The 15,411-nt window shown below is 43.3% G+C and overlaps 1 protein-coding gene across 1 annotated transcript; it reads right to left on the reverse strand.

Annotated features, from left to right (window-relative positions):
- Window positions 1-8,763: 8,763 nt before the first annotated feature.
- On the reverse strand, window positions 8,764-15,396 carry nfkbiz (nuclear factor of kappa light polypeptide gene enhancer in B-cells inhibitor, zeta). The gene is made up of 12 exons (XM_028954726.1): window positions 15,084-15,396; window positions 14,703-14,812; window positions 14,452-14,485; window positions 14,194-14,288; window positions 13,622-14,004; window positions 13,391-13,496; window positions 13,166-13,312; window positions 11,343-11,406; window positions 10,971-11,140; window positions 10,591-10,701; window positions 10,063-10,230; window positions 8,764-9,935 (listed from the first exon to the last, which is right to left on the reverse strand). Exons 1-12 carry the CDS (start codon window positions 15,307-15,309, stop codon window positions 9,885-9,887), a joined length of 1,665 nt encoding a protein of 554 aa, XP_028810559.1. The 5' UTR covers window positions 15,310-15,396; the 3' UTR covers window positions 8,764-9,884.
- Between the last annotated feature and the right edge of the window lie 15 nt (window positions 15,397-15,411).

Consider the following 15,411-nt stretch of genomic DNA (forward strand, 5'->3'; position numbering starts at 1 on the left):
ACCCTCTCTCTCTCTCTCTCTCCTATTGTGTGCAGCTGCTGAGCCAAATAATGGTGGCATATATTTAAAAGGTCTCTGTTGTGTAATTCTGTTTGAGCGTGATAAACACCGTAATATGATGTGCCGACAAAAAAACCCCACAATGTAACGCTAGTAGCTGGTCTTGTCTGGCGCGATCAGATAAGATGCATGAAAACATACTGTAAACTGGTCATCGGGGAAGCTCAGGACCATTGAGTGTCGCTTTTTTTTTTTTACAAGTATTGCCACATATATTGTGCAATACAACAAAATTCTTGTGCTAGAGTTGCTGTTGAGGGAATGGTATGAGGTCAGTACTAACATCAGGACAATGGGCATGTATTACACTAGACAGAGGTCGAGAGGGTGACAACACTACACTACACCAGACAGACCTTATTACTCTGAAGTACTGCTGTTATGATCGGCACCAAAAGTACAGTAGTCCAGTACTTAACCATTTATATAGTTAGATATGTGAACAACGACACTGCAATGAAGCATTCAGGAAAAAAGGGGGATATCAACTGTACCGCACTGATAAGTCAGGAAAGTCAGGGTAAAGAATTTACTACATTGGGGATTTTATAACCAATTTGAAACCTTTATTAAAAAAAAAAAAAACTCTGATACTTCAGGGGTTTCACAGGCTTTAAAACCACCAAATGTATTTTTCGATAAAAAGAAGTAAGAATTAATTTTTCTCAAAACAACGCCCCCGACCTGCTCAGTTAAACCAGATTTCTAGAAACATCCAGAAACACGCAGGGGAAAAATGGGTATCGCACGTGATCTGAGAACGTGGCATTTTGAGGGCCAGTGCTGTAGACCAAACCACAGCTCAGATGATCAGATGTCGCATGTTGGAGGCAATAAAAGAACCTGCCCATGATGTTTCTTCTCGTTACACTTCCAGATAAGTGAAACATGTCAGTTCATCTGCTATGGCCCTGAGGACATCTGAGGGCTACCTGACACACCTCGCACATTCTCGAGCGCAGCATGCGTGTATGTAGGCGTGCCAGTTCGCTGGTACCTGTGCTGCGGAGGCGTGTGCGAGGGACTTTCGTGACCCTCAGGAAACGAATGCCCTTCGTTGAACTCTGGCTTGCCTTTTCCTGGAATTACAGTGTCGGGTTTAAGAGCATTTAATGTGCTTTGTGACGTGGGCACTGCGTAGCATAATTGCACATTTAGGTGGTAGTGGAGGAACTTTGAGAGTTTTGATCAAATTTCAGACTTCTGAAAAGGCTGTGAAATAAGTGAAGCCCTCTGGGCGAGAAGAAGTGAATGGAGATGTGACATAAAGGATCCACATGCTGCTCTTGTGTCTTTTATCTTCTTTAGTGAAAGGTGTTGACTTATGTAACTCTGATAACATTACCTGCGTCATTTTCCTGGGAACCTGGGAATATATTTGCAGCACTTCCGTCTTATCAGAGTGAATTGTAGCTTGTCTGCCAGATAAATTTAGAAACTTAATGTTTTTTTTTGTTCAGCCAGTGTTCACTTTTTTCAGTGCATCCATACAAAAAAAAGGAAGTTATGTGAAGTAATAAAGCAAACAAACCTGCTGTAATCGGTGTGACAGGTTCGTGAATTTTTTTAAGTTTAGCCAGTGTTCTCTTATTTCAGTGTAGTACTTTGGGAGCATTCACTAACGTGCATCAAGTTCAGTGTCAAAATAAGTAGATAAAAACAAGTTGGATCTTCTTGTCCAGTTATAATGCCTGCCGCTGGTGACCAAACCTTCATCATCTTCACATGTATCTTCAACACATCACTGAGTTCAGCCGTGGTACCTACCCGCCTCAAAACCACCCAAGACCATCCCAGTGCCAAAGAAGTCATGTCCTGCCTCATGGATTACACTCACACCCATCATTATGAAGTGCTTTGAGAGGCTGGTTCTGAGGCACATGAAGACCCAACTTCCACAGAATCTGGACCTGCTTCAGTTCGCCTACTGGCCAAACCGCTCCGCAGATAATGCAATCTCTCCGGCACTTCACACAACCCTCTTCCACCTCAACAAAAAGGCCCTTAGACCAGAATGCTGTTTATTGACTTCAGCTCAGCATTCAATACTGTCATCCCTCAGAAGCTTGTAATGAAGTTGGACCTGCTCGGAATCAGCTCTCCACTCTGCAGCTGGATCTTGGACTTCCTAACAGACAGGTCTGTGTCTATAGGAAATAACACCTCCAAGGTCCTCAGACTGAGCACAGGTTCCCCACAGGGAACCTCTGGTGGATTGGTGCCGGAGCAACAACCTGACTCTCAATGTCAGCAAGACCAAAAAGATGGTTGTCAACTTCAGGAAGTTGACAACCCCCCAGCCACCTCCACCAGCTCCTCTGGCAGGATCCCAAGGAAGTCCCAGACCAAAGTGGAGATATAATTTCTCCAGCTTTTCCGGGGGGTTGACCCAGGGACCTCCTACAGGAGGCATCCTGACTAGATGCTCGAACCACCTCAAATGGCTCCTCTCGATGTGGAGGAGCAGCTGTCCGAGCTCCTCACCCTATCTCTGAGGCTGCACCCAGCCACACTACAAAGGAAACTCATTGTGGCCGCTTGTATCCGCGATCTCGTTCTTTCGGTCATTACCCATTACTCATGACCATAGGTGAGGATTGGGACGTAGATCGACCAGTGAATCGAGAGCCTTGCTTTCTGGCTCAGCTCCCTCTTCACCACGACAGATCACTGCAGACGCTGCCCTAATCCGCCTGTCGATCTTTTGCTCCCTTCTTCCCTCACAAGACCCCGAGATACTTAAACTCCTCCACTTGAGGCAGGACCTCTCTCCACAGCATCAGAACTGTAACTGCCAGACACCGCAAGAGCTTCTTCCTCCAAGCAGTCAGAGCTCTCGATTATCTTCGATCACCAGAACTGTTAAACTCAACAACAATACACTTCCTGCCTTATGCACCTGGTTTTTGCACATCTCAACTCATTTTGCACATTTCTACACATTTTGCTTATGTTTGTCTTGTCTTGTTTGAAACATCCAACATATCCACTTACAAGCATCCTATATGATGTTGTCCAGTTCAACCTGTTCATTGTACAGAAAAGTTTTACTTTTCTTCTATAGAGATAACCTGTATAGTATTTAAACTTCAGTTTTAGTTAGTATAGTTTAGTCTAGTTTGTATATACATATATATTTTCTTTTATGATTGCACTATGGGGTCTGTGTGAAACATTATTTCAATACACGGTAAACTGTGTAAACTGTTGTACTGACAATAAACCAGTCTTCAATTCAAGAATTCTAGAATTCTATGTCAAGAATTCTATGTCATTTATACAGGGTGGTAGTAGCCTAGTGGGTAACACACTCGCCTATGAACCAGAAGACCCAGGTTCAAATCCTACCTACTACCATTGTGTCCCCGAGCAAGACACTAAGTTGCTCCGGGGGGGGTGTGTCCCTGTAACTACTGATTGTAAGTCGCTCTGGATAAAGGCGTCTGATAAATGCCGTAAATGCAAATTTTAATTTACCAGTATTCTGAAATTTTTTTTTAAACTAATAATTATTACATTTGACAATAATCCCAACACACTACATTGTATGTAGTGCCTTGAAAATCCCTAATTGCATAGCTGACTCAAAGGAAGAAAATGTATTAAAAAAAAAACTGCAAAAGCCAAATCCAAAACAACTATTTAACATAACTGGTAAATCCCACAGCTAATAATTTAACTGTGGTTGTTCCTGTTTTAAACCGATGTACGCGTCATCATTTCTTTCAGCACAGACAGGGCCTGCTGTTCCATTCACTCACTACGAGGTCCATTGTTACTACTCCTTGAGAGTAGACATGATGCTACTGTGATGCATCAGGTGGTAGTAGCCACGTGGGTAACACACTCGCCTATGAACCAGAAGACCCAGGTTCAAATCCCACTTATATTTACATTTGCAGCAGTTATCAGACGCCCTTATCCAGAGCGACTTACAATCAGTAGTTACAGGGGACAGTACCCCTGGAGCAATTTAGGGTTCGGTGTCTTGCTCAGGGACACAATGGTAGTACCTGGGTCTTCTGGTTCATAGGCGAGTGTGTTACCCACTAGGCTGCTACCACCCACTTACTACCATTGTGTCCCTGAGCAAGACACTTAACCCTGAGAGTCTCAAGGGGGGACTGTCCCTGTAGCTACTGATTAAGGGCGTCTAGTAAATGCTGTAAATGTGATGCCCCATGAGGTTAACACTGGTATTACAGGAGCAGGTGAGTCACTGCTAGCAGGTTAACATTCTAATTAAACACACATGGTAAAAAAAAAAAAAAGTGAAGTGATTGTCACATGTGATACACAGCAGCAGATTGTCACAGCAGATACACAGTGAAATTTGTCCTCTACATTTAACCCATCATCCTGAGTGAGCAGTGGGCAGCCATGACAAGCGCCCGGGGAGCAGTGTGTGGGGACGGTGCTTTGCTCAGTGGCACCTCAGTGGCACCTTGGCGGATCGGGAATCGAACCAGCAACCTTCTGATTACAGGGCCGCTTCCTTAACCGCTAGGCCACACAATAATAAACTAATAAGCTTAATTAATAAATAAAATAAAGCCATTGTCAACTTTCAAAGGGTTAAAAAGAAACACATTCGTAACATTTTGTGCTGTTGTGTAATTCCCTTCTGCACACTTTCACTGTTCTTCAGGAGATTCCGTTTTCAGGCCACCGGATATAGAACATGGGGTTTGCACAACAGATGGACTTCTCACAGAACACTTTGTTCACTCTTCCAACAAATGTAAATGTACAGCTTGTACAACTAAAGCCTGCCCGACCAACTAACACAGTTAATGGATTTTCTGGACAGACGTATTGTGTGAAGTTGCCAGATATTGTCAGCAGTGGATAGCAATAGGGTTCAGTTGAGGTCAGATGTGGGCTAATGGGGCAGTGATTGTTTTTCTCACTGAATGGGATTGAACATCCAAGTTCCTTTAAAAGCTTTTGGGAAGACCCCAGTGGATTTTGTTTCCTCTCAAAAGGGGGAATTTGAGTTTTTATTATGATAAAAAAAGCACATGAAAAAGAGAACACTACTCTCCAAACCCATGCATTGTATCATTAAACATTGGTGCAGTATGCTGGTTTGAGATCATGTCTGGCGTGTACTAACACCTTCACTTCAGCCATATTTGGAGTGTAACCTGATGTTGTTGAATCTGTGTGCCTCAACTGATATGTTCATTAAACAGATTCACCTCTATAAAAAGCCACTGGTTCCTGAACTGCAATGCATACATGACGGGAATCCCTCCCAGCAGAAGACAGGAAGCGGCAACGTGTGGAAGAGGAAGTGGGAGGTTCCTACAACCGCGGGACTAACCGCTCCATCACCTCTTGGCCTAGGGTCACAGATTATCTGCAGTGGACAAGCTGACAAAGAACAATTACAAACCCACCTCACAACAGAGAAATCAATTTAATGACATTAAGCATTTATTTCAACATTTAATAAAAGTCTTTGGTTCCATTTGGAGAAGCAAAGGGAAGTGGTTAACTAAGTTTGTGGAATCGGTCAGTTCAGGGAAGTGGAGCAGGAAAGACGTGCATAAATAAACGTGTGCGTTTTCTTCATGTAGTTTGCAAAATCAAATCTCCCATCTTGAGGGACTGCGTTACACAAAAGTACAATCTAGCCAAACCAGTTTCCCCTTCATTTGAGTCATTTGTGTGCATTTTGGAATATTAAAGATAATAGGGTTGTGTTTTGCAAATGTAGCTGGTCAAGTGAAAGATTTAGAATAATGATAAAGAGCAAAAGCCTATCAGTCCAACGTTGAACATGTCTCTAGCATAGATTGCATTTCGTCGGTGTCAGAATTCAATACTATCTTGAAGCTGAAACAAGAGGAATTCCTCTGGCTTACCAGTCCGGATAACTAATTATTACATTTAAAAAGAAACTATCATCTTTTAGTATCTCATGAGCACAAGCGTGTGACAACACACCAAAATACAAACATAGATGCACATATTAGAGGACCATTAAAAGCAGCAGCTACACCAGCGGCTGGCATTTATTTTAATCACGTTAATTTCAACAAAACTGTGTTCTGGAGAGAACATCGCCTTAAAAAAAGCCGTAATACACATTTATAATGGCAAAGACTGAAGTATTGTGTGCAATTCTCCTGAGAGATTGCTGTAACAGGAAATGCATCATAAAAAAATCACAATAAAAACGACTCCAGAAAACAACCAAAAAAATTTGACTAAAAAAAGGGAAATTTCTAACTTCTAATTTTCTGATTGTTACTTACGATTTTAGAATGAGTGTTCAGTCTGATCATTATGTCTAATGAATCTTGCTTTTATATAATGTCCATATATATGAGGATTTTTGGAAGAATTGTGTGGCCTAATTTTTGTCATTTACACTTTTAATATTTAATATGACAAATTTAAAGAATATTTATGTATTTATCTTTTGTTGTTGTATGCAGCATGTAGTTTTGTTACATCTTTTAAAAATGTGTTAAATTTAGTTAAATTTTTCGTTTTTTTCAATTAAATGCAAAAGAAAAATGCATTTATGCTCACATACAAAATCACTCACAATGCTACTTCTTTCTTTTTTTGTCTTGATGAGAAAGTGTGAATAAGCATTTCCTTCCCTTATCCGTTTATTAATAAGTGCATGTGTAGTTTTGAGTCTGACGTGGTGAGTTAATATAGTGCTCTGTTTCGTAACAAAACTGCTCCCCTGGCTAATGTCTGTGGGCGATTTTGAGTAATTTATTCCAGCATTTTCATTAGGTCACAATGTTGAATGCATGTCGTTACGTTTTTTGGAATTTTGCAGAGGATTTTACAGGGGAATGTCATGTATAGGGATAGATACAGCAGACAGTGTCAGAATGAATAAAAAAAACCCTCACACACTATTCTATACATGAAGGTATGAAAACAGAATTGTGTAATGGATTAAAAAGGCATCTGTTTTCTTAGGCAAATCACCAGGTCTGGATGGGCCATTTTCAGAGGACTGCAACACAAAGACCCTCCAAACTAATGATTTACATGCAACTGGTTAGTCAAATAACACTGCACATCTGTGTGTGGGTGCCATCGCGTGCATGCATTTGAGTGCCAGCGGCACGCACCACTGGTCATTTATTTAAATGGCTGAGAATCCGTCACAGCACTGCGTTGCTTTCAAGCAAAGGGACATTTGAATGAGGTTGACCAGATTTGGATAGAGTCCATGTCAGTTTCAGTGTGCAGTGGTATGTGAAACAGAGGTTTTATTCATGTGCACAAGCATGCATGCATGCACGGACACAAAAAGATGCAATCACATGACCCGCAGGCAGATACGCCACTTTGCATACACTGCCTTGAGTTTATTCCTATGTGTCTCCTTGAAGCTTTTTTGAAGGTTTGAGACATGGGGGTTCATGTAATATGTGTGCAGCAGGCTTTAATGGGTGCGTGTCAGTTGGAGCCCAACTGCCAGCCCTCAGGGGAGCATGACAAAAGGTAAGCAAAGGAGAATCTGCTTGTGACACCTGAGAAGGTAAACAGTGCATAAAAAATGTCATAATGACAGAAAAACCACAATAACAGAGCAGGAAACGTCAGGGAACACAACAGAGTGGAAAACACTGCAGCTGCACAAAGATGCACAAAGTCAAGAAATGATACAAATACAAACTCATACAGAAACCCCTGAAGATGCGTGAAAATCTCTGAAACAAGAAGTTGAGGTTTGATGATCTCAGTCGCTTCAAATTAATGCCACTATGCTGAAAATAACCCAGCAGGTGGGGTTGGGGGACTCAAAACTAGACGACTTGTGGGGCCAGGGTCATTCCCAAACTTGTGGCACTGTGTCAAATGCTGACGAGACACTTCCGTCTTCAGTGCTTTAAGAAAAAGTCCAGTGTGTGGCCGAGAGTAAAGAACATGACTTTGCTCTCAGTTGTCTGATGAAACTGTACACGTAATGAAAATTAAAAAAAAAAATCATTTTAATGTCATAGAAAAGCCTAGTACATCATCAAAGGATCCTTCTGAAAATAACTTGACTATGGAGTTATTAATTGATTAATTGGTCAAATTGTACTGATAATTTATTTTTAATCACATTAAAAGTATGACAGTCAGAAAATATCAGTCTCTACATAAAGTGTATACAATTCAGTAATTTAAACATTTACACTGAAACATTGATTTCTTATCCTTATTTATTCCCAATTATTTCCATTCTCTATGTTTATCTTTTAGTCATTAATTTATTCATTTTTTCTGTTTGCACATGTCAGTGTCTGATCTAAATAAATATTACTAATAAGGAAATTATTACTGAATAGAATAGAGTGTCCCAGTGAATAATGTTCCCAGTTTTTCCTTTCCTGGTTTCCTCCCACAATCCAAAAACCTCCAGATTATGTATTGATAGAGGTAAGGTAGGTCTAAAATTGTTCTTGTGTGTGAGTGTATGTGTTTTCATATTTTAAAGTTCTGAAATTAAACGAATTCATTTAGTATGAAAGTTTTAAACACATCCCCCCAACTGAAAGGTGAATTAAGTTCAAACTTTTAACCATGACACAACATAGCAGCTCATCCATTATAACTGCCTCAGAAATATGCAAAATAACTTCATTCCCTTCATATACTCTTGCACAATGATTAGGTACTTCACCTATGAGTTAGTCCCGTAAATTTACAGAGGACCAAAAAAAAAATTACATCACATAAAATTGTCCAATTCTTTATTTCCAAATGCTGCAAACCAAAACATTATAGTGGAAAAAACCCGAAGCACATGATTCCTTGTCTATGAGACATACTGCTAAATATTAACAAAAGAACAACCAAGAAAGACACTTCACACAAAAAGACACAAAAACTTCAAGACACTGAAATAAAGACCATTAAAAATGACCCATCACCAGAGTACAGTCACCTTTACACCATAAATGAATTATTCAGAGAAATATTAGCCACTTACGTTACTTAATCACACTACATATTTAAGCAGCATTGCCCCTAATTTACTGCGGATGCGATATAAACAGCTATATTTGCATTCGAATCCTGGTGTCCTGCAACCTCGCATGAACTCCATCAGTTAAACATTAAAAAGAGTCTCGCTGTAAATTGCGCTTCAGTGACAGCACTGGAATGGTTAATCAGTCACCCTGGATCTTATCACCTCAAAAGTCCCCAGACGGCCTGCCAGAAATGAGCCGTGTGACAGCGAGTCACGCGGCTCAGGACTCGCAACAACATACCGGCGCTACTGAAGTAAATCCCGACGTGCGGGGAGCGAGAGGGAGAGGCATGGCCTTGGGCAGACGATCTTCCGTACAACCTCTCCTGGCTTCGGTTCAGAATCGGATTCTGTTTTATTACGCGCCGTTTCCGTTCCTCGCGTTCTCCAACGCCTGCCTGTTTTTATCTACAAGCTCTTTACACGATAAGCCAATGCTTATTATTACACCTTTTTATATTCTATAGCCTGAACTTTCTTTAGGGCAGGTCAGAAAGGCCAAATAAACCCAGAGACCGTGTACCGTCATAAAAACATCATGTTTCTCAGGTAATCTCTGTTCCAGGAACAGTGACTGTTTGCCTACATGGACACGCCACCATCGCGCCACCCCCCTGCAGTCCAAAAGGCCACTCTGAAGAGCCCGTCCCTCACGGTCGGAACCTCTCACGCGTCTACTACACAGTAGTAAACAATGTTAGGTTTGTTTCATGGAAACAACGGACATCTGCCTGCTACCGGCAAATGAGAACTATATACACAGACCGGACTGCCTGACTGACAGCGTTTCTGACAAAGTTGGGGACGGGGTGGCGGTCGGGCCCTAGCACAGGGGCCGAGCCTGGGCTCCACGGCCCTTCAGGATCCGACGCACCTGCAAGGGAAGGGACACGGCAGCTGTTACCATACATTGCCGTACCTGTATTCCACATTCTAACTGGTTGCATGGGCGTGTGCAAACATTATTCTGTATAGAAATGTGTGTGAATGTGTGTACCCACCTGGTCCCCCAGGTCTCCCTCAGGCACTAACTGAGCAGGCTGCTCGTTCTCCAGGTTCTTGGCACTGGGGTCGGCACCTCGGCGCATCAGCAACCTCACGGCGTCCACCTGGGCCACCCGCCCAGTAAGAGCGCTGGCAACGTGCAGCACTGTGTTCCCATTGTATGCCTAAGAGCCCGCAAAATAAAAATTTAAATCATATTTCAACATCATTCATGCGAAATGTCCAAATGTATGAAAAAGACAGGAAGCAACTTCACTGAACCAACTGTGGAGGGAATCATTCACATTTATGTCATTTATGAAACGCCCTATACAGAGTGATTTACAATCAGTAGTTACAGGGACAGTTCCCCCCTGGAGACACTCAGGGTTAAGTGTCTTTCTCAGGGACACAATGGTAGTAAGTGGGGTTTGAACCTGGGACTTTGTGGTCGTGTGGTTCTTAGGCGAGTGTCTTAAATCCTAATCCAGTCTCCCAAAACTATTCTCAGTTCTTAATGAATGTAGCTGCTGCGCATGTCTCACCTTCAGGTTGATGAAGGACAGGGACTGTGGATGATCCAAGAAGAGGCGGAGCAACTCCACATTGGCTTCCTCTGCTGCCATATGCAGAGCGGTGCGTCCACTTTTACAGTCCTGAGGGAAAATGGAAGTTTAAAGGCCAGTCGGGGGAGAATTGAAATAACGTCAGGTTGACCAAACCCCTGTTGAGATGTAGTTAATGTTGTAAAGGACAGTGGGAGCTGGAAATGGCTGTTAATTCATTTTAAAATTTAGTCTTGAGTTACCTTTGTTAGGTTTATTATTAGAAAACCCTTTTAGTACATTTGCAATAAAACTGCTCCTGCTACTTGAATGGCTGATGCATATTTTGCAAAATTTTTGTAAAAGACTCATTTCATTACCTTTGTGCCACAGGAGGCGCCCATGAGCAGCAGGGTCTGGACGCACTCCCCAAGCAACTTCCTCCTCTGTGCCAGGGCCACCGACTGCGGAGAAAGGGGCACGGCAGCCTGACCCAGCTCCTGCACCACGGCATTATGGGACATCACGGCGGTGTGCAGTGGAGTCATCCCTGGAGTTAGCGTAGAGGAGAAGCCACCCTTATTTACAGCCGGCCACATTTCAGAAATGCCACAACCGGGGTGGTCGACCTTCTTCACATGCGAGCTGAATCTTTTCAAATCTTATCGGACATATTTTAAGCCTGAGATAAGAGTGAACATGAAACAGTGCTAGAGCAAGGCAGTATGGGACATGGCTTTGGAGGGGCTCACCTTCGTAGTTCACAGCTTCAACATTGAGCTGTTGTCCGCTGATTTGTAAGGCCTTGAGAATAGCCTGGATTGAAAGACAGAACAAACCTTCAGGTTTCTGACCAGGAACCATTCATGACTGAAGTGGTCAAAAGGGTTTGATAGGGTTAGGGGGGGAAAGAAATTACGCATAATCTATACACAAATCTATAATCTATACAACTGTTTGGGTGGTAGTAGCCTAGTGGGTAAGACACTTGCCTGTGAACCAGGAAACCCAGGTTCAAATCCCACTTACTACCATTGTGTCCCTGAGCAAGACACTTAACCCTAAGTTGCTCCAGGGGGGGACTGTCCCTGTAACTACTGATTGTAAGTCACTCTGGATAAGGGCGTCTAGTAAATGCTGTAAATGTAAATGTAAATGTAACTTGCAATGTGACGTCTTAAACTGAAGGCCATTTTCACCAGTTGGCAAATTCTGCTTTTCAGCTGGAGAAAAATGACGATATATCACAAAAGGATCAGATATGGGCGATGGCAAGATGTGCGACGGGCGCGAGTTAGCACATGTTAGTGATTCAGCGCACGGCCTGTCACATTCGTCACTCTGAGGACGTACTGGTGGGCAAGGCCTCGCTCCAAATATGAATCTGGAACCAGATGGTTTTGGCCTGTGTGTGAAAGGCATGTGTGACTGAGATGCAACTGGTTACAGCAACGCGGACCTCATTCCAACACACGCGGGATTTGAACCCGTGACTCCGACGCCTCATTTCATTGTCATGGTACAGCTGGGCTCCTCCTCATACCGGATTCCAGGAAGCCCATATATGGGCATGTCCTTGTCCCGTCTTCATCACTGTCTACTAATGCCTGCTAGGTGTGTTCAGTTCTTCCTAAGGTTCCTACCCTTCTGTCTAGGTCTCCATCCTGAATTATCCCTGCACAGATGCAGGGATAATTCGTGGCCAAGATCCGGTCCAGAAAGGTCTGGAGTTATTATGTTTCCTGATTGTTTTCACCTGTGTATGCCAGTATAAAGCTGCCCCGTTCATTTCTGTTCGCCGTTTGGTGATGTGTGTTGTGTGATGCGTGTGCGACCTCCTTCGGCGCCATGTCCAACCACCGTGACATTCATAATTAATGATGCATAACTCAGGAAAGAAATCCTCAATGCCAGTCGTCACCGTCTGTGTCCGCATTGCGTAGCCACTCCGCCTGTTGTCATACACTGTGTGTATTTTTATAAAATATTTTAGCTTGATATTTCTTAAGTGGCTACGGGTTCTGGCTGTTCCTTGGCGTTAGAAAGCAATAAAAAATAAAACGCATTTTGGTTTCTAATCGGTGAAGATGGTTTAAGGCACTGTCTGGCATTTTGTGTAGTGAGTAATATGATATCATCCCCAGGAGCGTGTAGTACAGTAGTGTTGCCTTACAATATTGAAACATTCAGGGCTGAGTGAATGTAAGCACCTCAGGGTTACAAGCTGTTTGCTAGAGGAGAGACGCAACCGGGGCGGCAAATTATCCTACGAGATCCCACGCGTGACTCAATGTGTACGTTCATAATTGGAGAAAAAGCAGACAGGAAATACTTGTTTTCGATGATCTATGTCCACATTTACATCATTCTTGCCGGGATGTGACAAGATGATAAATGCATTTTAATTAAACACTGCACACACCTCAAAGCCAGAAAAACGAGATTTTTGGAGGAGGCATGGCGGATTACAGGATGGACAAGAAAGAGAGTTTGGGGGGAAGACAGGAAGCGAGCATTTCCCATAACAATCGCTTGGCGATTAACTCTGATGTGTTTCAGGACAGGGGAGGCTCACCTGAAGGGTGAGGGCGTGGCCCTTCTCGGCACACACGTGCAGTGGGGATCGACCCCAGCAGTCCGCGGTGTTCACCTGGGCGCCCAGCAACAGCAGGTCCTGGGCAATCAGGTGCTGATTGGCTGCCACACTAACTTGCAGTGCACTCTGGGAGATCACAGTTAAGATTGTCAGACGGTATTGTCTTTAATCGTGGAGTTTGCATTTGTTAAATGAGAAAATCACCTGGCTGTTGTGCTCTTTGATGTCCAGCATTCGAATTTCCGCCATCTTCTTGGCCAGGACGTAAGCCAGAGCCCTCCTGCCTTGTGCCACAGCGATGTGCAGAAACCTGGACACCAAACGTCACAAAGGAAGGGAAAGTTTGTCGTTATATCTCTTTTAATCTTTCCGTAAATAATACTAATCAGGCAGTCAACCAGAGCAGAGGTCTAGGAGGCAGAGTGCAAGACTCACGTGTCACCATCGGCATCCCGGGAGGTGAGCTGCTCAGCGGTCAGGCCAGACAGCTTCTCCTCTTCCTGCCGGATCTGCCACTCGAAGAAGGAGACGGGGGGCTTGGTCGGCCTGTCTGTGGCGTTCAGCTGGGGGTTCTGGGCTTGTATTTCTGAGATGCACAGGTTCTCCAAGGACCCCGGCACAGAACAGGGCGGGTAAAGGCCATCGGCTGTGCCGTTCGGCATGAGGGCCTGCAGTGGCTGCTGGCCCTGGATGCTGATAGCTGTGGGTTGAGGGCTGTCCTGGACTCGCACTGAGTCAATGGAGGGAGCAGGGCACATGAAGTCACAGGAAGCGGCAGAGAACAGGCAGCTGTCATCAACATACGGATAGGACGGTGGCTAAAAGAGACAATGTAGCAATGAAATGGCGTCAGAGTGAAATGGACAATTATAAACAATTTCATATATTTTATAATTATTTTAGGGTTAGGGTTTATCAAAACCAAGCATTTGGTCCAGCATCTGGCATAAATTATTTTTATTGTTCCCTATTCTCTTTTACTATTTATGTTATTATGTGATATTTACCAGGCTGCTGTTGTGGCTTGTGGCACATCGTTTGGTTGGAACTGGGACAGGCGAGCTGGGATCCGCAGCTCTCTTTTGCAAGATGGCAGTCAGAACTGTAAGGACAAAGGAAAAATAATGTTTTATTAAAAAAAGGAAGTCGTTTTTATGGACAAGAATAGACTAGACTAGAATAAATGACAAACTGAACATAAACACATCAATAATCATAAAAAAAAAGCATAAAACAGTAACAGATAAAAAATATATATATATTACCTGGGCAATCATTATCAGCCTGATGGTGCTGTGCCTTTAATGCAGCAGACATACAAAGAATCGATGGTTAAACACCCATTACGACACAGCAGACAAAAGAATGCACATGTAAAAGATGACATTTATTTTACTGTCCCTTGCTGTCAAAACCACAGAATCGTCTTCCTCTATACAAACGTCGATGCAAAAAAAATTAATAAATCTGCTTTAAAAAGTAGTCGGGCCAGTGAAGAACCAGGGCTGCGTTCTACCTGCATGCCAGTGATGAGCTTCTTCTGCATGATCAGCTCCTTCACCGTCTTCCTCACACGCACCCCCTGGTAGTGGTAGGTCTGTCCTGCACGGACCACTGTGTTGTCAGCTGTGGACACATAAATGAAGTAATCTTGTGTTTCCATTTATTCTATTATTTGTTAATGATAGACACTAGAGGTCCCTTGTAATATGATTTTGTTATTCTATACAACAAACACATATAGTTAAAATATGTAAATCAATAAAAAAGTCTGCATAATTTTTTACATAATGTATGATGTTATCACATTTCATTAAATATAAAACAGCTAACAAAAATTCCTTTCGTTTTTTTCTATTTCGAACTGTATTAATTTAGTTTTACATTTTTTAATTACCATGAAAGTTTTGAGCTCCGGAGCAGCCTGGGCTCCGCTGATCGCTCCAGCTCTTCTCCGAGTCGGAGTTCGGGGACCACGGCGACTGGTACCCGGCCGAACCGCAGCTCTCGCCGGGAGGAGAGGAGCTTCCGTAGAAGGAGCAGAGGTTCAGCGGACTGGTCATCGCGTCGGTGTCCCAGCCGGTGAAGCCACCGAGACAGTCGGAAATCCGGTCGATGATCATGCTGTCTGTCGCTGCTCGGACTCGGCCAGCGGGTCTTAGCGGGGTGTGGGGGCGATTCTGGCGGACCCGCCCTGGATCCTCTAGTCTTGTCCGGGAAACGCA

Source organism: Denticeps clupeoides, chromosome 15 (genome assembly GCF_900700375.1).
Source record: "Denticeps clupeoides chromosome 15, fDenClu1.1, whole genome shotgun sequence".
Lineage (NCBI taxonomy): Eukaryota > Metazoa > Chordata > Actinopteri > Clupeiformes > Denticipitidae > Denticeps > Denticeps clupeoides.